The sequence below is a fragment of the Artibeus jamaicensis genome, unplaced genomic scaffold (genome assembly GCF_021234435.1).
Source record: "Artibeus jamaicensis isolate MK-2021 breed Jamaican fruit bat unplaced genomic scaffold, CSHL_Jam_final contig_414, whole genome shotgun sequence".
NCBI classification, from domain to species: Eukaryota; Metazoa; Chordata; class Mammalia; order Chiroptera; family Phyllostomidae; genus Artibeus; species Artibeus jamaicensis.
Genome location: NW_026521822.1, coordinates 5,233,663 through 5,256,368, shown reverse-complemented (window position 1 = coordinate 5,256,368; position 22,706 = coordinate 5,233,663). Strand labels below are relative to the sequence as shown.

Here is a 22,706-nt window from a genome sequence, read left to right as displayed (position 1 = left end):
AATAGCCAAAAGGTGAAAACAACCTAAGCAGCCCAACACTAAATGAATAGATAAAGAAAATGTGGTATATACCTACAATGGTATTTAAAAGGAAAGAAATCCTGTCATATGCTACAACATGGATGAACCTTGAGGACCTAATGCTAAGTAAAATAAGCCAGTCACAGAAGGACAAATACAGCAAGATTCCAGCTACATGAGATATCTCAAGTTGTCAAAATCATAGAAATGTGAGGTAGCATAGTGGCTGCTTCTATGTGGACAGAGAGAAATGGGGAGTTATTGTTCATTGGGCACAGTGTGTCAGCTATGAAAGATGAAAAAGTTCTAGAGAGCTGCTGTACCACATTGTACCTGTAGTTAAGACCAGACACTTAAAATTTTAGTAAGAGGGTAGATTTCATGTTATTTGGGCTTATTTTTTACCAAAATAAAAAGTATTAGGAACAAATTTACATTTTAAGAAACTATTTTATTTCAAAAATTATTTATTAAAAAATTTAAAAACGCAATGAGTAGGTTATAGCAAATTAAAACAGCTCAAGATAGAATTAGTAAACTATAAACATATTTGAGGAAGTTATGGAAAATGTAGCACAATCAACTATAATAGAATATAAATTATGCAGGAAGGATGAAGAAATGTGAAGAATAGAAGAGTCATCGTATATCTAATAAGATAACAAGAAGTAGAGAATGGTGAAAATGCAACAGTTACGTCTGTCCAATCACAGGACTCTATTCTTTGGACATGGAATAAGTCTAAGCACATGTCCAGACAAAGCACAAGTAAAGACAGAATATTCCACAAGGGTAAATATAAGATGTTTCCACTGGGTTGCAAGGTACAATGTTAGAAAAAGTGTATTGTGCTCTGGGTGATGGGGGTAGAGGAATGTGCAATGTGGATTAAAAAAATTTTTTATAACTTGTGTTGTGACTGCTCAAAGCCTGACAGGTCCACTCTAGATTTGGGAAGACAGAAGAATATCCATGGAACCGTGGGGAGCTTCAAATGCCTTTATCCATGGGTGGGTGTGCTGGGCACAATGCTAGCTGTGTGTCCCCCTGCATGTCTCATTGCACGTCGCCTGTCCCCTTATGTGGGACCCAGTCGGGAGTCCCTACCTCCCTAAATACTAGAGACAAACAAAGCCAGAAGAGAGTCAAAATAGACTCTCTTCTGCGTATGGGAGTCCACTCAATGTTATGGGAACTGTTACTCGGACCCAGTCTCAAGGCTGTGAGAACACTACTTATCAGGCCTATTTTCAAGGTTATGGGAAACTGCTTCCCTTAGTTGCCCAGATACTTGGGTGAGAAGCCAGATAGCTCCTGTTTACACTACCTAACTACTTAGCCTTTTTCCACCCCTATTTTATTCTTTCCTTATACAAGCTACATTCAGCAGTGTGGAAAAATTCCTTTAACAAAAGCACATACTCTGAGCACCCACTGTGAAACCCTCTCCTGGGCAGTGGGAGTGATAAGGAAACGAGGCCTGATCCATGGGGAATCAGATATCAGGGGCTAAGAAGGGTTGATGTCTACTGCAGAGCTCCTTCTGCTGTCTCCCTCCCTCACAATTCCATAGCACTGTGAGTCAGACATGACAGTGACTGAAAGCTAAATAAAGGTATTTTAACCTTCTCTCACCCCTGGTTTGATTTCATAATGAAACAAAATGCACCCTCCTCCTTCTCATAGCCATAGAATCCCTTTTGCCATAGTCTTTTGGCAGAAATACCTCATTGGAACATCTTTGGCTCCCTGGGGTGTTTGTAAGGATCAGTGTGGATGATTTCTTATGTTTTACAATTGTTGTGAAAAAAATTCTCTGCTCACAGCTCAAGGAAGAGTGCATCTGTGTGCAGAGTGAGGGCCAAATAATCAGGCATGGAGCACATTGGATCTGCAGCCGTAGACCCTTGAATGGCAGAGAGATCTGCTGAGTGATCAGGATAGGGCAGCAGGCACAATGATTAAATGGAAACTGCTGAAAATGAAAGAAAACATGACAAAAGGAAAAAGCACTGGCATACTACACTCTAGAAAAAATGAGTTAAATAATCTACTTAAGTCCTTTGGCATTTGAGTGAAGCCCAATTGAAAATCCAAATAAGTCAGCTCAAAAATATTACTGGATTACATCTTACCTTCGAGGTGGTCAAATGTAACTTGTTCTTTTTCCATAGAAATCTTGCCTTAGACTCCACTATAGAGAGGCTTACTTTTTTCTGATTTGCTTAGAGATGGTCTTAGTTTCTACCTGTTGTCTGAACTCTTAATTCTTTCAGTGTTTATTTAGAACTTTTTAAAGCCAATTACTACTACTACTACTACTACTATTGGCATCAAAGTTAGCCAGGACAGGCTTGGTAGACTTCTGCAGGAGGTAGAAGTGTCATGCTAGGATGTGTCTCTCAGAGTGCCCCTCAGGACTAAAGGACTTTTCTCCCAGCTGCCAAAAGGGCTTCTGGCAGGAAGCCCCAGCTGTTAACTCTCATCACAATTGCTTCAGGTGAAGAGTGTCATCTCAATGATGACCACACCCTCTTCCCAGCAAACCCACATCCAACAACTGGTTTATGTGGAGGAACAAAGGTCTGGCCCCCTTCACCAGCTTCAGAGTTCCCTGTGTTGAGGCTGCCTCACAGGCCAGCTTCTCCTTCTGCTCAGTCCTCTTCCTCTTTCTCCTCACAGAGCTAGTGATCCCAAGAGCACTTCCTAACAAACTCCTGCTCACTAACATCCATCTCAGTAGGCCACAGTCTCTGGCATGTGCCATTTTGTGCTTTCACTTGCTACATTGGACTTGTCCAGTAGTATATGAGTCACAAATACTGTGTTCTCACTATGGTTAGATCAGAGAATACACAGAGATAACCTATCTTAATTTTTCCCAAACTTATCTAGATATATCACGTCATAGACAATCTGATACTCAGATGCTTCTTCAAAGGAGTTGCTACTCAACGGTGGGCAGTACCGTGAATTAGACAGCCTTTGTCAACTTCTTCTGGGTCTGCCTGAGCTACAGAGGGTGGCCCCATCCAATGTCAAGCCCCTTCCCAGACAGCCCTGGTGACTGGGTGAGGTGTGGGTGTAAAGCTCCAGCCACTTTGGTCCCTCCTCTCCATCCCCCACTCACCACCACCAAACTTCTATCTCTTCATCTATAAAAATCTTTCTCTATAAAATTCATTCATTTATCAAACATTTATCAAATCATTATTATGTGTTAGGCTCCATTCAAGGCACAGGGGATACAGCATTGAACGAGACAAAGTCCCTGAACTTACTCAGTTTACATCAGTAGTCTTTAAAACTCCTTACTGATCACACTAGGGCTCCTCTTTCTTGGACATGCCACAAAATTTGTCTTTGTGGTCACATCACCCTTAGCCAGGCTAGAAACATGAAACTCACATCTGACTTGTTACTCTCCTTCTACATTCAGTCACTTATAAAAGTCCTGCTTTTAAAAATATCCTTAAAACTCCACATATTCACTCTGTTATCCACTCAATGCTGTGGCTTAGAACTCTCATCCTAGGTCACTAGAACTGAGGTAATCAACTGTAACTAGTTGCTCTGCCTCTGGTCCCGCTTTCCCAAAATCCATCTACAATGGATCATTCATGTTTTATTTAAAACAAGAATCTAATCATGTCCATTCCCTGCTCATAACCCTTCAAAAGCCCAAGCTATTTGATAGGGCCCAAAGCCCTCTATGATCTGTACCTTACATCTCTTGTCTTATTGCTTTGCAGAGTCCTTATTTCATTTTTTAAAGTAATCTCTGTGTATGTCCCTAACTCAACATAAAGTTCTTTTGTGACTGGTTTTTATATCTTTGTAGCCTCAATGCCTAACACAGTACCTGAAATATACTATCCCCTTAATAAATTTTGAACTGAATTGGGTTTCTGCTATTGTTTGCATTTATATGTATATTTAATCTTAAGATTTCATGTGCCTGTAATTTGATTCTTCATCCTAATAGTGCTGTTTGGTGGGGGCAGGGGGATGTAGTCTTTAGAGATATTTACAAATATTTCAGTTCTCTTCTGAAAACATTGTAGAATTCTACTTCCCTTTTCAAGTTACAAATAGTCATGTGACTTGTCCTGGTCAATGAAATATAAACAGAAATAGTATGCATCATTTCCAGGTGAAAGCATTTAAGTAGCCAGTACAAAATACTACTGCTATCTTCTCCCCTCACTACAGGGGAAACAGGAAAACATGGAGCCTTCCTTGGCCTGGATCCTTAAGTGACAAGGATGAGCAGGACCTCCTGCTGACGTGTGCTTGATATGTAGCACAAGGATGGTAGCACAAACGCTACCATCCACTGAGATCTACTGAGACGTGGGGGTTGTTTACTGCGGTCACACAGCCTTGCCAATCCTGACCGCTCTGTTCCCTGAGGACAGGAGCTGTGCCACTTATCTGTGTGTTTCCGTACTGCATATTCGGAAAAAAACTAGAATAAAAACATTATATTTAAAATTTTATTTCTATAATTCATAATGTCCAATTTCAAGTATTCTTCTCATTTGTTCTACCCCATTACTAAAGCATAATTTCTGCTTCATTTTAGCACAATCATGATTTCCAAAATATACAAATTAAAATTTCTAACCAGTCCCTAATCCATTGTTGATCACTCATGTAACGTTTCTGTAGAATGAAATGTCTGCCCTCTGACTAAAAAATCCTATAGCACAGCTACAGGCAGAGCTCTGCAGGGAACGAGAGAGGAGGGAGGTGGCAGGCACTCACATACAGCTCTGGGCAGCACATGGAAGGGGTTGCAATAATCAGCTTCCCGGGGCATGTGCAGCACAGGTCTCCCTGTGTCCTCTGCCCCAGCAGGTGGCACAATGACATGACAATAAATGTATTGAAATACTCCTCCATTTGCCTTGATGTGCCTATAAAAATCTCCATTCTGGGACATATAATTCTGTGACAAAAAAATCCTCTTTCTATGATCCTTTTTAAACTCCACTGTTAAACAATGAAATATTTAGAAAGGAAAGAGTTCCAACACAAGGCTTCTTCCTGAAAGAAATGCCTAATATTATTTTCCCTCTGTAATCCTTACAGTAAGTTGAAAGGTAATATTTTTCCTCATGTAAATGTATTATAGGTTACTCCAATCTTATTTCATGTACATCATGAAATAAGCAAAGAGCTAGCTACTATATGCACTTTTCAGCAAAGAGCTAGCTACTATATGCACTTTTCAGAGTTAAAAAAGAAAACAAGCCCATAGCTTTACTATTTTCTCACTCCTGTTAATGGCCCTAACACCATGCCTGTTACCTCCTCTGAAAACCACACTTCCAAACATACTCTTTATAGGACAAGTCCAACTCATCGCCACCCATCTGTTTAATATCCTGGATGTTAATTAACCTCACAGTCACTGTCTCTATGATTATATATTTTCTATAATCAATTTCAAACTTTCAGCTATGGGTATCACAAAATCTTGACTTTCAAGTTTTCATTTTTATAAATGCTGTGTTTTATTTTGGAAGTAATATGAGTATGTCTACATTTACTATAACTACAATATAATTTCCTAAAGATACTTTCTGAAAAGACAAACAAACCTTCGAGTTAAAAATAAGCTTGTAGTAGGCTTTTTATAATTTTTTTAAACAAAATCATCCTAAATCCTAAATAATACATGCTATGTTTTTTAATGCAAACAAAGTCTTTATGAACCAGAGGAAATATTTCTCCAGTGTAGAGATATGCATGGGTTCTCAGGTCTGTGCTAGGTGTGGAGAAAGATACCCTGCACTATACTGCTCAAACCATGCCCAGCGGGAGGGAAAATCCTTCCTGTTCTCAAAATGGGACACTGGGTGGGGTGTGGCTTTGTACATTTTATAATCTAACAACATAACACCAAGAAGAAACCACACAGGAAAAAAGATTAATAGATCCAAATACATAAATACTTAAAACTTCAGTATTAAACATTACTAAATTAAAGACACATAAAAATGAGAATATTTACAACATACTATTCTAACAGATCTTTTACAAATCAGCTATATTACACAAACACATACAAAAAAAATGACCAGTAAACCCATGGGAAAAAACAGGGGTTAATTTCCACCAATAGCATTTTTCACTCAGTATGTAAGCAAAGATTTAAGAGCAACTAATTGTATTGGGGAGAGTATAGAGCATACTTCTGGCAGTAATAAATATTGGTGCCACATTTTGGGAAGTTATTTGACTACATATATCAAAACACTTATAAATAGATTTTGCATTAGAACCACCAGTTCTAAGTCCAGGTGTTTGTCCTTATCCAGTCGTCAGACAGTGTCCATAAGAGTTTTTATCACAGGGATTTTGAAACACATACAGATAGAAAAATATCTGGAGGGGTATATGCCCAAATATACTTCTATTATCAACAGATATAAAATGTGAAAACCACTAGTTTCTTTCTTTTTATTATTCATCACTGTGTCTGAAGTTTTTATAACAAATACCTATTACTTTTGTAGCAATCCATCTTGCATATATTTTATTTCTCAGAAAAATAAAGAACTGAAAGCACGGGGATGGTGTTAGGAATTTGGGATTCCTATCCTGAGTTAACCACAAGTCATATTTTGTTTTAATTGATTCAACAGGGCACATTAAATGTGAAAAACAAAATGATCTACTCCCTTATACAACAAAACCATTGTTTCTTTTCTGGTTGCTTCCACCTAAATAGAAAACTGTTTAAGGAAGATATTTACAATCCCAGTCATATTCTAGATAATTTTGGGCATGAAGTCACAATTCTCCATAGCAGCACAATGACTTTTTTTGGAAATGAGAACAGATACCTGAACAAAATGTCTTTATTTGGAAATGCAGGATAGAGCAGGCAGTGGAAGAGATATCGAGTTCAATTTTCCTGAAAACCCCCAAAGTAAGAAAACATCCCTTTCCCTTACCTTAGTTCCTGGTGACACTCTGGCAAAGCACAGCAAGTGAGGAATACTGAGTCTAGACACAAAACCTGAACACAATTGTGGATTATCAGGTTGCCAGACTGGCAGGTGTAGGGCTGAAATGGCCGCAGGCCGTAGCAGTAAAATGACCACAAAAGTCCCACATTTACCATCAGTTAGGCAGTGCTTTCAACCCAGGATGAGGTAATGGCAAAATTTCAAATAGTCCAAACATTTCATGTTAGTGTCAACAGCACCAGTACAATTTCAGCTGGCAGAAGAGGAGGAAACCAATGGTATCTGCATTATTTACTCCAGAGAAACTAGCTGTGAACCATCTGTCCTCAGCCATTACCACTCTCACAAAATTTGGTCCTTTCTATACCTCACCCTTGCCCTTTTTCTGTGAGTCCCCGCCCCCTAGTCTTGGCCTAAGAACCTCAATGTTTCCCTCAATACACAGATATGGAAAGTTATTTCAACAGAGCAATTGGTACTACAAAAGATCTCTTAAAGCTGCAAAGTATTATTATTAGTTGTCCAGCTGCAAAAATTATTCATTCCTCCAACCTTCATTCTAAGACTGAATGCAGTGTTTCCTATGGAGGGGGACTGCAGCATGCAGCAGGGACCAATGTTCCTGCACTCTGGAGTCTACAAACTGGTTCAAGGCTATAAAAATAGGATTAAAAATTGACTGAATTTGCAATAGGAAATAGGTCCCATATAGCAAAGACAAGTTTCCAAAAACATTTACAAACTACATTTGTGTATGGTTAATTTTTAGAAACATTGTGCTTTCAGGAAATTAACTGTCCTACTCTGAAAAACCGGAGGAACAGTATTAGTAAATAAATCAGACCAAAGCTGATCCCATAGTGATTTCAGTAGTATATTTGATATATATGAATTGTAAAGGAGAACATAAAAATGAGACCCCCCTCAAGAGAGAAAAACTCAAGAGCTTTTCATTAAAAATAAAAGTAAACCATCTATGCAAAGGTAGTTCAAATTTTATTTAATTTGTTTAAAAGAGATTAAAATATTTTTTCTTTTGCTCACATTTGTATACTGAATTAAGAAAGTAGAGATTAAAAGCTAAAAAGAGACCAAAGCTTTCCTAATCTGATCTGAGAATTAGTCGGCTGTTTAGATGGACATGCATGCAGCACCTACAGCTCTCACTAACCTGAAAGCATCAAAGAATTCTCTCATATTCTATCTTACTAACATTGCTGTAATTATACTTCCAATAAGAGGCAAGAAACAATAAGAAAAATACTGTAACATTTCATTGGCAATAGAGATTAAATATGAGTTCAGTAATCAGAACCTGCAAACATGCTTAAATAAAGACAGGGAGAAACCTGTCATAGCGCAGCTGCTCAGCTAGGTGTGTGGGTAGTCATTTGAAGTCATGGTGAACAAAATTGCATTTAAAGAAAGTATCTCATAGGTGTTTTCAAGGTCAGCTGACAAAGGCCAGATGTTAAGTAAACATTTCTTATATATCCTGGAAGAAAAAAAAACAAAATATAATTACTACAAGCAGCAAAACACAATTCAAATCTTTTGTAAACCACTATGAAGTTCCTTCAAAAAACACTCTTATTATGTCAGGTTTAAGTGACTGTTAATAATTTAGTCCCAATGAAATGATTTAATTTTTAAGTCCCCTTGCATTAGATGCACAAATCTAATTGTCTTTGTCAACAATGAATGGCTTGTTGAGGGATGGCTCAACAGCTGTGTTCTTAGAGATAGGCTGACGTGGGTTACAAATAATAATGTTCACAAGTATTGCCACCCATCTCCAAAGTTACAGCAAGGATGGGACTAACACAGTGTGGAGCAGAGCAATTTAAATGGAAATATATAAAGTACAGTTGTATTGTATGAGACAGCAGGAAGGTGACTTCTAAGGGACTCTGAGAAAGGGAGATAAATTAAATGAGTCCCCTCCCTGTCGACTATGTGCAAAGGTCAAGAAATCTTCACCGTAGAAAGGTGGACCACATTTACTTGGGATTCAGTCTAGTGCTATTCTAACACTCCAGGAAACTAAAATCCCAGGTTGTCCCATAGGTTGTGGCAAATACTTAACTGCCATTAAAGACAAAGAATTTAGAGTTTCCATATTATCCCAAAGGGTCTCACCTACTGGTATCAGAAAAAGATCAGTTGAAGTGATTTTTTTAAATGTCCCACTTTAGGTGCAATTTGAAAACTAGTAGATGAATCTAGAGAAGCAAGACACATTTTTAAATATAAAAGGAAGTTTGAATTATCAAATAATACGTATATATTAAGTAGTATGAGAAGAATATGATTTAAATTTTGAAAGGTTTAAAAATAAAGCTTTATCTAATTTGGCTACCAATATACATTTAGCAGAAGCCCACTGCTTAAGTGTCTGTGTTATGTTTCAAAAAACTACTTTATTTTTCCTTGGCTTTCATCATAGTCTTATCATATTTTCTTCCTTTCCTATCATCTTTCACTTTTTACTGCTTCCATTATTTCTTCCAGCTCTCCTCTTTCATTCCTCAGGGGATCTCAGTCATCAACCATAATTGAAATATTTTTTATATATTCTGTATACTAACCTTTTGTCAACTTTTTATTTATAAAACATATTCATTGATGGGCCCTATTTATTCCCATAATTTGAATATATTAAATAAATTCTTTTGTATGTATTAGGTAGATAATTTTATAATCTGTGGTTTATTTATTTATTTTCTTTTTTTTTTACTTTTAACAATGTTAATTTTTTTTAAATTAATTTATTTTTTTAAATTGATTATGCTGTTACAGTTGTTCTATTCCCCCCTTCATTCCCCTCCACCCTGCCCCCCCAACCCCACCATTACCCCCCTTTAGTTTATGTCCATGTGTCTCAAGTCCTTTAGGTTCTATATTTCCCATGCTATTCTTGCCCCCCCCATCTATTTTCTATCTACTGTCTATGCTACTTATTTTCTGTACCTTCTCCCCCCATCTCCTCCTCCCACTCCCCTGTTGCTAACCCTCCTTGAGATCTTCATTTCTATATTTCCACTCCTGATCTAGCTGTTCTTTTAGTTTGCTTTTGTTTTAGGTGTGGTTGTTAATAACTGTGAGCTTGTTGTTCTTTCACTGTTCATGTTTCTTTAACTTCTTTTTCTTAGATAAGTCCCTTTAACATTTCATATAATAAGGGCTTGGTGATGATGAACTCCTTGAATTTGGTCTTATCTGAGAAGCACCTTATCTGTCCTTCCATTCTAAATGAAAGTTTTGCTGGATAGAGCAATCTTGGTTGTAGGTCTTTAGATTTCATGATTTGGAATATTTCTTTCCAGCCCCTTCTTGCCTGTAAGGTCTCTTTTGAGAAATCTGCTGACAGTCTGATGGGGACTCCTTTGTAGGTGACTGTCCCCTTAGCTCTTGCTGCTTCTAGGATTCTCTCCTTCATTTTAATTTTGGCTAATGTAATTATGATATGCCTTGGTGTGTTTCTTCTTGAGTCCAACTTTTTTGGTACTCTCTGGGCTTCTTGGATTTCTTGGAAGTCTATTTCCTTTGCCAGATTGGGGAAATTTTCTTTTATTATTTGTTCAAATAGTTTTTCCACTGGTGGTTGTGTCTTTCCCCCTTCTGGTATCTCTATAATTCGGATATTGGAGCGTTTAAAGATGTCCTGGAGGTTCCTAAGACTCTCCTCATTTCTTTGAATTCTTGCTCCTTGACTCTTTTCTGTTTGGCCATTATTTGGTTTCTTCTAGTCCACTCCATTGATTTGAGTCCCAGTTTCCTTTTCATCTCTATGGGTTTCCTGTGGAATTCCATTCATTTCCCTTAATTTAGCCTTCATATGTTTCTCTAATTTGTGGCTATAATCAACCAGATCTGTGAGGAAGCTGATGACCAGTGTTTTAAACTGTGTGTCTGAGAGTTTTGCTATTTCTTCGTCGCTTAGATTTATCTCTGGGGCTTTGAGGTCTCCCTGCGACATTTTTGGTCTGTTCTAGCCCTTTAAATGTGAGAAACTGCGCCTTGGACTCCCAGGTAGCTGGGTTGTGACGCTGTATGTGGGGGCGTGGTCAGAGCGGAGAAATGGCGGCACCCTCTATCGCCGCTGCAGCCGGTCCAACCGCCCACTCCCTCGCTCACGCGCAATTAGGCAACCGCAGTCAACTCGCTGCACCGCCTCCCCACTGTCTCCTCTGCAGTCGCTCACCCGGTAGGTTGCTCCGTCGCTCACAAGGTCCAATCCTGGGTTTGGAACCCGTGCGTCTGGATTCGCGCGTCTGGATTCCGCGCCAGGGTCCGACCGAGCCCTCCCTTGCAGCTCCTCACCAGACGCCGGTTTCGCCCCTTACTGGTCGGGCTGAAGAATTTGTTGTTAGTGGACTTCCGAAAAGTTCAGTTTTCCGTGTTCTGGTTGTGTTTTCTGATGCTAATATTTAGTTGTCCCTAAACTTGGTTGTGTGAGGAGGCACGGCACATTCACCTAAACCTCCATCTTGGCGGAAGTCTATTTAATTTATTTTCCATGATTTGTTCACAGCAGCTTTATATAAAATAGTCAACGATGGAAAAAAAATGTCCTCAAATGGGTGAAAGGTTAAACAAACTGTGGTATATACATATCATGGACTACTACTCAACAATAAAAAAATAATAAAAACTTTGATGGGTCTCCAGGGAATTATTTTAAGTGAATAAAAGCTAATCCAAAAATGTGTATACTATGTGATTCCATTTATTTTATTTTATTTTTAAATTTATTTATTGATTTTTAGAGAGAAGGAGGAAGGGAGAGTTAGAGAGTCAAAGAGAGAGAAAGAGAAAGAGAGAAATATTCAATTTGTTGTTTCACTTATTTATGCACTCGTTGGTTGCTTCTTGTACGTGCCCTGACCAGAGACTGAACCCACAAGCTACCAGAGCTATGTGATTCCATTTATGTTAATATTTTTGAGATGATAAATTTTAGAAATGGAGACAGCCTTATAGTTCCCAGTGGTTATGTATGGGGACTCATTCTAAGAAGGACATAAATGTGATTATAAAATGGTAACATTATAAAGATCATTGTGTTAATGGACTTGTTTAGAATGTTCTGTACTCTGGTGGATACATGGACCTACATATGTGATAAAACTTCATAGAACTAAATACACACACACAAAGACACACACACAGTGAAGTGAAACTGGGAAAATCTAAGTAAGATTAATGGATATTGTCAGTGTCAATATTCTGTATTATTGGTGATTTATACATTTTTTCAATCCTTATATCTGATTTAAATAGAACACTTTTAAAAATGTATTTTGAGAGAGAGGAAGGGAGGGAGGGAGAGAGAGACAGACAGACAGACAGAAATACTGATTTCTTGTTCTGCTTATTTATGCACTCATTGGTTGATTCTTCTACATACCTTGACCAGGGATTGTACCTGTGACTTCATCGTATGGGGATGATACTCTAACCAACTGAGCTACCTAGCCAAGGCCAAGAAAACATTTGTGATGTATTTTTATTATAGGTTTTTGCTGATTTTGGTTAAAAAATTTTTATTTGTGTCCATACATTCTTTTTTATTATATTTGATTGATTATGCTATTAGAGTTGTCTAAATTTTCCCCCCTTTGCATTTCTCCTCCCGGCACCCCCTACTTCTTCAGGTCATCCCCCTACCATTGTTCATGTCCATAGGTTATGCATATAAATTATTTGGCTATTCCATTTCATATATTGCATTTTACATTCCCATGGCTATTCTGTAACTACCTATTTGTACTAAAGAAATTTTCTTTCTGTTCCTAGTTTGCTAGAAGATTTTTTTTTACCACAAATGTGTATGTTGAAATTTATCAAATGATTTCTCTTAACTATTGAGATGATTATATGGTATTTGCCCTGTAATTTATGAGGTGAAGTTTTTGTTTGTTTTATTTTGTTTTTTATGTTGTTTATTTATTCATTTATGGTAAACCAAGCTTGCATTTTGGAATAAATTCCATTGAAATAGACATATTATGGCTTTTAAAAATTCGTTAGAGAATCTATCAAAATTTTGTGAATTTTTTTAGAATACATGTTTTTAAAAATATTTTATTTATTTATTTTTTGAGAGAGGGGAAGGGAAGAAGAAAGAGTGGGATAGAAATATCAATGTATGGTTGCCTCTTATGCGTCCTCTGCTGGGAACTGGCCTGCAACCCAGGCATGTGCCCTGACTGGGAATCGATACTCTGGTTCACAGGCCCATGCTCAATCCACTGAGCTATGCCAGCCAGGGCTGAATACATGTTTATGAGTGAGATTGGTCTATCATTTTTTTTTGTATAGTCTTTGCTGGATTTTGATTGAAAGTTCCATTTACCTGCTTAATCATTTTGGGAAATATTTTCTTCTTTTGATTTATCTGAAAAATCTTCCACGACATTTGAAATCATTTGTTCCTAGAACATTTATTAGAACTTTTCTGTAATATGTCTAGGCCTGGTTTTTATTTTATGGGAAGACAGTAACAAATTAACCTATGTAGTGCTTGCATCATTTTGAATTTGTACCAACAATGTGTGAAAGAACCTGTTTTTCCACAGCCTTGCCAACAGAGTATATTGCCAATCTCTCATTTTGTAGGTGGGGGGAGTTTCCAAATAATAGAAGAGAAATGGTATTTTGATTTAGTTCTTAATTTGTATTCCCTCTATTAGGATAAACTCACTGAGTGCTTTAATTTCAAAGATTATGTTTTTTATTCCTAAAATTGTTCTTTTTTCAAATCTTGGTTGGCATTGTCACCCATTTTATTTCATTGTTTTAAGTCCAATATCTATTTCATCAAATGTTTTATACATAGCCTTTTAAAATTCAATAACTAGTCATTTTAGTATATCACATCATTTAGTGCTAAATCTGTGCTGTTTTGGTGACCCTTAATCACAGCCACCTCTCTCCTTGTACATGTGGTAGGATCTAGTCACTGTTTTATGCTTGGAATATAACCAAAGGGCCCTGCTCTGATGGCATATGGAACATATATCACCACAGGGAGAGACTAAGGGAAAATAGTCAACAAAACATATAAGCAAAGGATAGTAAATTATGTTAGAAGTTGCAGAGTGTATGGAAAAAGGAAGTGGAGCTGGCAAGAGTCAGGGGTGAAGGCACAGGTGGAAGCACTAAATAAACTGAGGAGGAATTAAAAAAAAACTTGAAGAACAAATAACATGGATATTTTGGAGGATAGTATAGAGGGATAAGCCAGTGCAAAGGCCATAAGGTGAGAGCATCCAGTTTCTCAAGTTTTCAAAAAAACAGCAAGAAGCAAGCATGGCTAAGAATAATGAGAAAGGGCAGTGTAGGAGAGCACCAGAAGAATAAAGTGGAGTCTAAATCATGTAGCACCTAGTAGGCTCCCATAAGAACTTTTACTTCATGTGATTTGGGGAGTTATGGGAATCATTGGAGAATTTTGAGCATAAGAGTGATAGGATCTGCCTTTGGATTCAAAGAGATCATTCTCATACAGAGAATAAACTCTAGGTGTGGAAATGTTGAAGCAAAGAAACCACTTGAGACATTTTCAAGAATCTAGATGATAATTGATAGAAGTTGGAAGCAGGATAATAGTGGTGAAGGTTGTGAGTAGCTGTTGGATTAGATATATTTAGAAGAATCAAGAATATTTCCTGATGGATTATCTATGGAGGGCTGTGAGAGATGGGTTGCACCATTATGCAAATAGGAAAAAGTGCAGATAGAGCATTAAGGTAAAGGGAATAAAGATTAGATTTTAGATATATTAAGCTTGAAATGTATATTGGATATGCAAGTAGAGACGTTGGGTAGGCAAATGAATATAAAGGCCTAGAATTTGGAGGAAGAGGTCTAGACTGGAAATTAAAATTTGGGAGTAATAAGCATATACTCCCAAGCATTTATTTCATTTCATAAAATGAGATGAGGCCACCAAGATATTAAGTGAACATAGTCTTCAGAAGGTGGATCCCTGAAACACTCCAGTATTGTGAGAACAAAAAGATGCAGGGAATTCATCCAAGGAGAATATTGGCCATAGAAATAGATAAAAACCCAGGAGAGTATAGTGTCCTAGAAGCCCAGTAAAGAAAGTTTCATAGAGGAGGAAGCAATTCATCATGATGAATGATGCTGATAGGTCTTAAAACTAAAGATTGAGATATAACCACTGGAGTTTTGCAATGTGGACATTGTTAGTGACCATGCCAAAAGCATTTTTTGTAGGACTAGGAAAGTCTAAAACCTGATTAGAGTAGGTTTAAAAGAAATGGGAGGAAAGAAAGTACACACAGCAAGAATAGACACTGCTGGAAGTTTTGCTCTAAAGGGGAAGAAAAAACAGCAAGAAGAAAAGTAGTAGCAAAGTAGTTTATATTTCTCAATATTTTATGCTGATGGGCATTTTCTAGTTGAGATGGATAATTCAGGATAAGGGGGGAGTATTAGTAGTACAAAGATAGTGAAGAAGATAGAAACTGGCTTACAAGGAAGAGCGGGCATACAGGTAGGGATGTCTGTAGGTAAGTAAATGTGGAAGTAGGACTGGGAGTCTGAAGGAGTTTTCACCTTTCTATCAAGTTTCTTTCAAGTAAGGGAAGAACCAGTAATCACTTTGGACTTGGATATGCCTGCCCTACTAAGAAAACTTTAATCATCCTCACTCATATCACGTCCTCAGAAAACAACATTCCTCTCTTTTTAATCTGTGAGGAACCCAAGCAAAGGTTTACAGCTCACTCATGTAAGGCCACCAGTAGTCATTGGTGAACCAAATCCTTATTCTCTTAGCAGCAGTCTATGCAGTATTCCTTTACTCTCTCCCATCATCTTCTCCTCAATCCCAGGTATTTTTCTAGGTACTTTCTACATTTGGTAGTAGTTGAATAGAGGAGAAAATGTGCAGCAAGTTTTGAAGTTGTTCAAAATCTGAGTTTCAATCATGTTTCATAACTTATAATTCCTTGAACTTGGATAATGTATTAAACTCAGAGTGCTCCATTTACCATATGGCTCCTACTCACATATTTGTATAAATTAATAATTTATAAATTGTAACACATGATGCAAAAACTGTTCTCTCTTCCAGATTGTCTCTTTTCTGAATGCTGTAGTCATGCACATGAGCATACATTATGGATAAATAAATACATCCACTACACCTTCTCTGCAAATTTGCCTGAAATTTGTGTTCTCTTCCCTATATATAATTTGTGAAATCTACCTATCAATTTTAACTACTGGATATCTTTTAAGAAAACATGCATGTAAAATTCCTAACAGACTGTCTTCTCAAAAATGACTTTTTGTCAATCAAGTATTTATTTTTTCTTAATTTTTTCATTTATTTATTTATTGTTTTAGAGAGAGGAAGAGAGAGAGAAAGCTAGGGAGAGAAATATTGAGCAAGAGAGCAAGAGAGAAACATCAATCAGCTGCCAGCTGCCTCTACTAAGTGAGAGAACCAAACAAGCAACCCAGGTATATGTCCTAACCAGCAATTGAACCAGTCACCTTTTGCCTTGCAAGACAATGTCCAACCAACTGAGTCACACCTGATCAAGTATTTATTGAAGAGTGATTGTCTCTAGAGTTTTCAGGTCAGCAAGCACTTGATTATTTTGTTATATTTTACCAATTTAAAGATTTATATCTGTTCCATTTTTTTTAGTAGACACATATGTACCTGTGCTTCAATTAAATTATAAAGCATGCAAAACACATTAAACACACATTACAAGTTGCAAGATTTTTTTCACAAAAATCTATATCAATATTTTATTTTTTAAAATGCCTTTTGCTGTAGGGTTTATCGTTTTGTAATGAAAAATTAAATATTGGTTTCTTTGATATGCTAGTCTCACTGAAAAAATTTATTACTAGAGAATGCTCACTATTTTTATAACCATATTTTATTTAAAATATTCCTGAAAAAAAATGTTCATTTGTTTTTGTCATGGGTCTGGGCCAGGGGTGTTAAAAAGCCTTACAGCCCAGGAAATAATGCTGAGAATAAAGGGCAGGTGTCATTTTTACTGCAATTGGCCAGAGCTGAAATCAGGACTTTTTCCCTCTTTCAGAAGCTATTGTGGAATTTACAATAATCACTCTGGCTGACTGCCCATCACACAGCTGAACAGCACATGAAAAAATATCTGGGGAGAAGGCCACAACATATTTTTTAAATTCTTATTTTTTATTCTTCAAATTTGAAAGATATTTTCTAAGAGTAAAGGAAAAACTCACCCAGCTGTTACCACTATTCATATTCTAAGAGCCTCCGAAGTGCTCCAGGCCACCTGGTTGACTTTTGCCTTGGAGTCGGTCCAGAAAAGCATTATTTACCCTTTAAAACAATGAAAAATGTGTGTAAGTGAAAAGCTTGTTGCAAGGCTGAGAGATTTTTGAGAACCTAATGTGCTGTATGACTGACTATGGGGATTGCTTCCTCCCTTCAGCTTAGAAGAAATCTACAGGAACTTCTTTTTACATCAATCACATGACATGCTATTAGCAGTCCTTTGCTGGAGCTGGGGCTGGCTGTGGGTGGTGGCTTGGTCAGAGTGGGCATAGTTGCTAATTTCAGTTTCACTGGCCTATCTTCTCTCAGTTCTAGAACCTTCTTCACCCAAGCAACCAGACCCCTAAAGGCCAGGGCAGGCAAGGCATGAACCCCAGAGGCTGAGGAAAGATAAAGGCTTTATAAGAATAAAAACATGAAGGAAAAACAAAAATAGCTCTGTGACATTGTTGTTGCAAGATAGATGTCCCTTCCATATGCCCTGTGCTCCACTGTCAGTCTTGCTAAGGTAAATCCCACAAGTGAAAAATAGAAGGGACTGGGACAAGTGTATGAGGAAAAGGAAATATTAAGAGAGAAACTTGAGCTTTCAAAGAGGTAATGGGTACACTTTTCACTGATGTCCAGTCATATTTGCAGCAACCAATTTCAAAAATTAAACTTAACACATAGGAGGTAAAACCTTGAAGAAAGGTAAGAAAGTGATTACTTTAAAGGTCAGAATGTGGACTAACTGTGGGACATTAGTTATATTCTATTTCTGGGGCTGGCTACCTGTTTTTTTACTTTATAATTAATCATTCTAAATATTTGTTACATGGACTCAGATATACCTGTCTTACTAAAAAATTAAATTTTTAAACTAAAAATTTTTAACATTAAAAAAGTAAAGTGAAGGCAACAGCATGCTCTGAGCTGCCTTGGTATGAATGAGTATAGTCAGGGAGGCAAAGGCTGGAGAAACATTGTGATACGTAGCCTATGATGTCAACAAATTACTGAGGAACAGTGTCATTAAGACCATCAGCTTCTTGTTAGAAACACTGTGCCTGGTGTACAGCAGCAGCTCAATACATGTTTATGGGAGGAAGGGTAGGCCGGCCTCAGTGACATTAGCCTCCTGTTCAGTCATGAAGATTAGCATGGTGGGGAGCTGTTAATCCATGAGTGTGGGAAGTTTGGGGACTTCAAGGGTAATGAGTACTGGGTGGCAAAATAAGATGATTTTTTGTCTGTCTTTTGTGCTTGCTTAGGGATACTTAAAATGCCAACTGCATGTCATCCTGCTGGATCTTGGGCTTATTGGTTTGCTGTTTTCTCAACAACTTCAAGCCCCACTGTACACTGGTTACATTTTAGTTATTAGAAAGCTTTTTTCCTCTTACCATAAAATCTATCCAAGTGCCATATTTGGTCAGCCTGGCTCCCTGAAGAGCTCAGTGTGTAAGTCACCTTTCCAGGACCTCTCAGCACACAGACTGAACAGTATCTTACTGAGATTTGCATATTAAAGAAATGAAAGCCGACCCTGCTCCCCACTTAACAGCACAACCAATGGTATTCTTCACTTCTCATACCCCTAGGACTGTTTTTGTTATTGTTGTTTGTCAGTAACAGAGATGGCCTTTCCCTCAGCATCCCTATGACACCCCATATCCAAACCACTAAAAGTCCTGTTGGCTCTACCAACCAAGCACATCTTGAATTCACCCATTTCTTTTTAGGGCCACCATTTTGGTCCAAATTGCTATCCTCTTTCATCTGGCTTCTGCTTCCAGTTCTGCCTCTGTAATCTATTTCCACATAACCAATTTACTAAATCATGAAAGAGGGCCTGCCTTCATTTTCCTTAAAACTCTTCTCTGACTTTCCATTACTCCCAGAATAAAATCACTGGCTTATGAAATCTTGTATTTTTTTAGCTTCTGCCTATGTTTCCTACATTATTTCATAATATTTTCTTCCTTACCCTCTATAATCCAGTCATTTGGGACCCAAAAAGTCCAAGGTCATTCCCCTTTTAGGGACTTTGCACTTGTTCTTATGCCTGAATGGGGGACATCCATGTTTTGGTCCCCAGTCTCTGTGTGACTAGCTCTTGTCCTGTGATGTTACCTCTTTTTTCAAGAATTATCGCCTTCAATCACGGTGTAGTCCCCATGGCATGTATCATTATCTGAAATAATCTTGCTGCTAAATTGTTGACTTCTTTCTTCCAGTTTGTAATTTCCATGTAGTCATGGACCTTTTCTACTTTGTTAAGTCTATTCCCAGTGCTGAGAACAAAGCCTTCACATGCCCAAATATGCAAAAGGTAAATGAATGAATTATCCATGTGCATGATCTCCACCTTTCCCTGACTCTGTGACTGCAGCTACATTGTGAAACCACCCATGGTGGTTAGTGCAGGCTGCAAAACTGCTCACTGTCCACCTCTCTCAATTCTCTCAGACACTGCAGACTGGTGACTTGTCATTCATGCAAGGTGATGCAATTCACTTTTGAGCATCAGTTACTAGGAGAACACGCAGGGGTCGGCTAGAGATTATATGTGGTAAAGAGATTATTTTCTCAATTCCTAATAAGAATTCAAATAGGAAAAAAAGTACCAGTTTATATTTTTGTTTACTAGTATTAGAAAGTACAATACATGCATTTTATTGCTGTCAAACTAATGCTCTGGATTTTCTTCCCAGGGTTAATTTGGATAAAAACTGTTATTCAAGAATGGTTCAAGTTTCAATAAATCAATTCAGTTCATTCCAGTTTTCAGCTCACGGTCCAGTTCCTTTCAAGTCCTTAACCTCCATGGTCTGTCCTTTCTCTCTGGAGTTTAAAGTTTCTTCTCTTACTCAGAAAGTTAGACTGAGTCAGGTGCAGATGCACTCAAGCTCAACAATTATAGGATTCATTGAAAACCTTGTGAGGAATCCCATTAATGTTCTATTATAAAACTCAGGGTTGAGTGTTCAGCCATGTGAACTTATAAATAGTAGAAAGCACATTGTCTTTTTGACTCTAATAAAATTAATGTCCGTGAAGAAGAGTTCTTATGTCCCCTGACTATGTAGCTTGTGCTGTTGCTTTCAGCAGGAACAAACGCAGCTACTTTATTCATTTAAGAGGCTACTGCATGAGTATTCTCATGATAACATAGGAATGCTCACTATAAACTCTAAATGACAAAATAAACAAACTCTTTTCAGAAACTGATTGAGAATACAAAAAGTGTTTTTAAAGACTAGATCACTTATTTCAGACCTGATTCTTCTACTTTGTCCTCCAACTCACTGATCCAATCTTCTGCTTTATTGATTCTGCTTTTGATTCCTTCAACTGTGTTCTTCAATTCAGAAATTGTATTCTTCATTTCCTCTTGTCCCTTGCTGATAGTTTCTATTTCCTTTTTCATGTTGATATAGTTTGCGGTGAGTTCATTGTAGCTCCCCTGTAGTTTCTGGTAGCTGATTGTGACCTCTTTGAACTCTTGATAACCAGTGCTTTGAATTCAATATCTGATAGTTCACTTGCCTCTATTTCATCTAGCATGAAATAGAGGCTTCCTCCTGTCCTTTCATTTGGGGATTGTTTCTTTGTCTTCCCATTGTTTATGAGACTCTTCATGTTATCCTCAGCTTCTTAAATTGATCTGTTCTGATTCCCTGGGTTTATGGTGTGAACTTCTGTGGTGGAATGCCTGTGAAATTCAGTGGTGCAGTCTCCTTTGGTTATCCTGGCATTCTCTGTTTCCACCTACTCCTTTTTTGTGTGTGTGTGATCAGTTGGAGGGGGAGGCAAAATGGTTTATGACAGCAAGAGAGTATTTTATGATATTTACAGTCAAGGCTGGTAGAGAAGAGATAGGAGATCTTTAGGTTATATATAGTGTTAACCATAATCTTCAACCCAACTTGCTACTTTTAAGAGAGGATGGACACAAGATAAGTCTCTTGTTGGAGAGGGAAGGCTAGTGAGTTGGATCTAGAAAGCAGTGAGGTTGTGGTCGGTCAGATTCTTGGATAAGGTGAGAGTTAAAGATAGTAAATAGGTGCAGTGTGTGAGCAAATAGAGTTAACCGCTACAGTAATAGAATTCAGGAAACTGTGAAGTGGGCTAAGATCTGGGAGATGTGTTGTGAAGTATTTACAGTTGTATAGAACAGCTATTATTTACAGTAATATTAGAGCAACAACCATATGATAGACTCTATGTGATGTGTCTGAATAGGGGGTATAGAACTTCTGGTAGCGTGCTAAAGGAACACAAGTGACGTGAAGTATAGAAAATTAGCAATACACTGTGGAAGAGAGAACAGGGGAAACCTGTCAAATGATACAATACAACCAGCCAAGGCAAAGAAGCCTATACAGAAAGAAGAGAAATACAAAGATATTATTAAAATATAAAAGAAGTGAGAATAATGAAAATAATAATAATAATACAAATATGCAGCAACTTGTGGCTTCTCTGCTATAGCAAAGTAAAATTTGTTTCTCTAACTCTACTGTTGGGAAGCCTCTTCCTTGGGTCCAGCTCTGGTATTTTCGAAGTTCCAAGTTGTTTGTGTCACTTGTGGGTAAAGAAAAAAAAAGGCAGGAGAAGGGAGGAAAAAGTGATACGTTTGGAAAGAAAGGAAGAAGGAATAAACAGAAAAGAAGAAAAAAGAGGAAAAAAGTATTGAAAGATAAAACAATAATAAAAATAAAAAGATTACTTAAAAAAAAAATCTCTTGTTGGTTTCAAACTGTCCAAACCGGTTCTTCTGGCTGCAGCAGGCTGCAGGAGGATTAGTGTGGTCTTTCTGCGAGGGCTCTCCCAAGTGCTGAACTGGCGCCTCTCCCCAGCACCCTACCAAGGGGATCTAGGACTTCCTCACAGTGCTCTTCTCCCAGGGGTTACCACCATTGGCTGGGTTTGGGGTCTAGGCTGCCCGGTTCCTGCAGGTTCGGGCTACCAGTCCCAGTTCTGTGGGGGAAGTCCAGGCCCTCCGCCCAACCTCCCTTCACTGACAGGCTGGGTGGGGAGCAGACAGGGCGGCCGTGACTATCGGAGTCAGAGCCCCACACTGTGCCTCTCAGTTCTCCGGGGCTGGTGACCACAGAGTCTGCGGTTGATCTCGGCCCTTTGTCTTCAGCACCCTCTCTGCAAACTGTCCCAAACGAGTCTTTCTCGGCACCCAACCTTGCTTGGCCAGGGAAGAAGGAAGCTGATAACCCAGCTCTCTCCCAAGGACCCTTCGGCAGGCCCAGGGCTCCCAGAGAGTTCGACGGAGATGCACCGGGAGCCGGTCCAGGAGCCGGTCAGGAGTGCTGGGCTCCAACCCGGGTACGCTGGATGCCTGCAGAACCGCGCCGGGTGCTGTGCACCGAGCACTGGGCCCCAGG

The 22,706-nt window shown here is 38.2% G+C and overlaps 1 protein-coding gene across 5 annotated transcripts in view; it reads right to left on the bottom strand.

The window, feature by feature from the left end:
* Window positions 1-5,639: 5,639 nt before the first annotated feature.
* The window catches only part of EPSTI1 (epithelial stromal interaction 1), a 132,848-nt gene continuing 115,781 nt past the window's right edge, over window positions 5,640-22,706 (bottom strand). For 3 of the 5 annotated variants that reach the window (XM_053665446.1, XM_053665449.1, XM_053665448.1), the window contains 2 exons: window positions 17,268-17,367; window positions 8,407-8,496 (listed from right to left, as the gene is read on the bottom strand). In XM_053665446.1, the coding sequence (XP_053521421.1) occupies window positions 17,292-17,367 (76 nt within the window). In that variant the 3' untranslated portion in view covers window positions 8,407-8,496; window positions 17,268-17,291. Of the gene's footprint in view, window positions 8,497-17,267; window positions 17,368-22,706 lie in introns of all 5 variants that reach the window. The other 2 variants (XM_053665445.1, XM_053665447.1) reach the window with 2 other exon arrangements.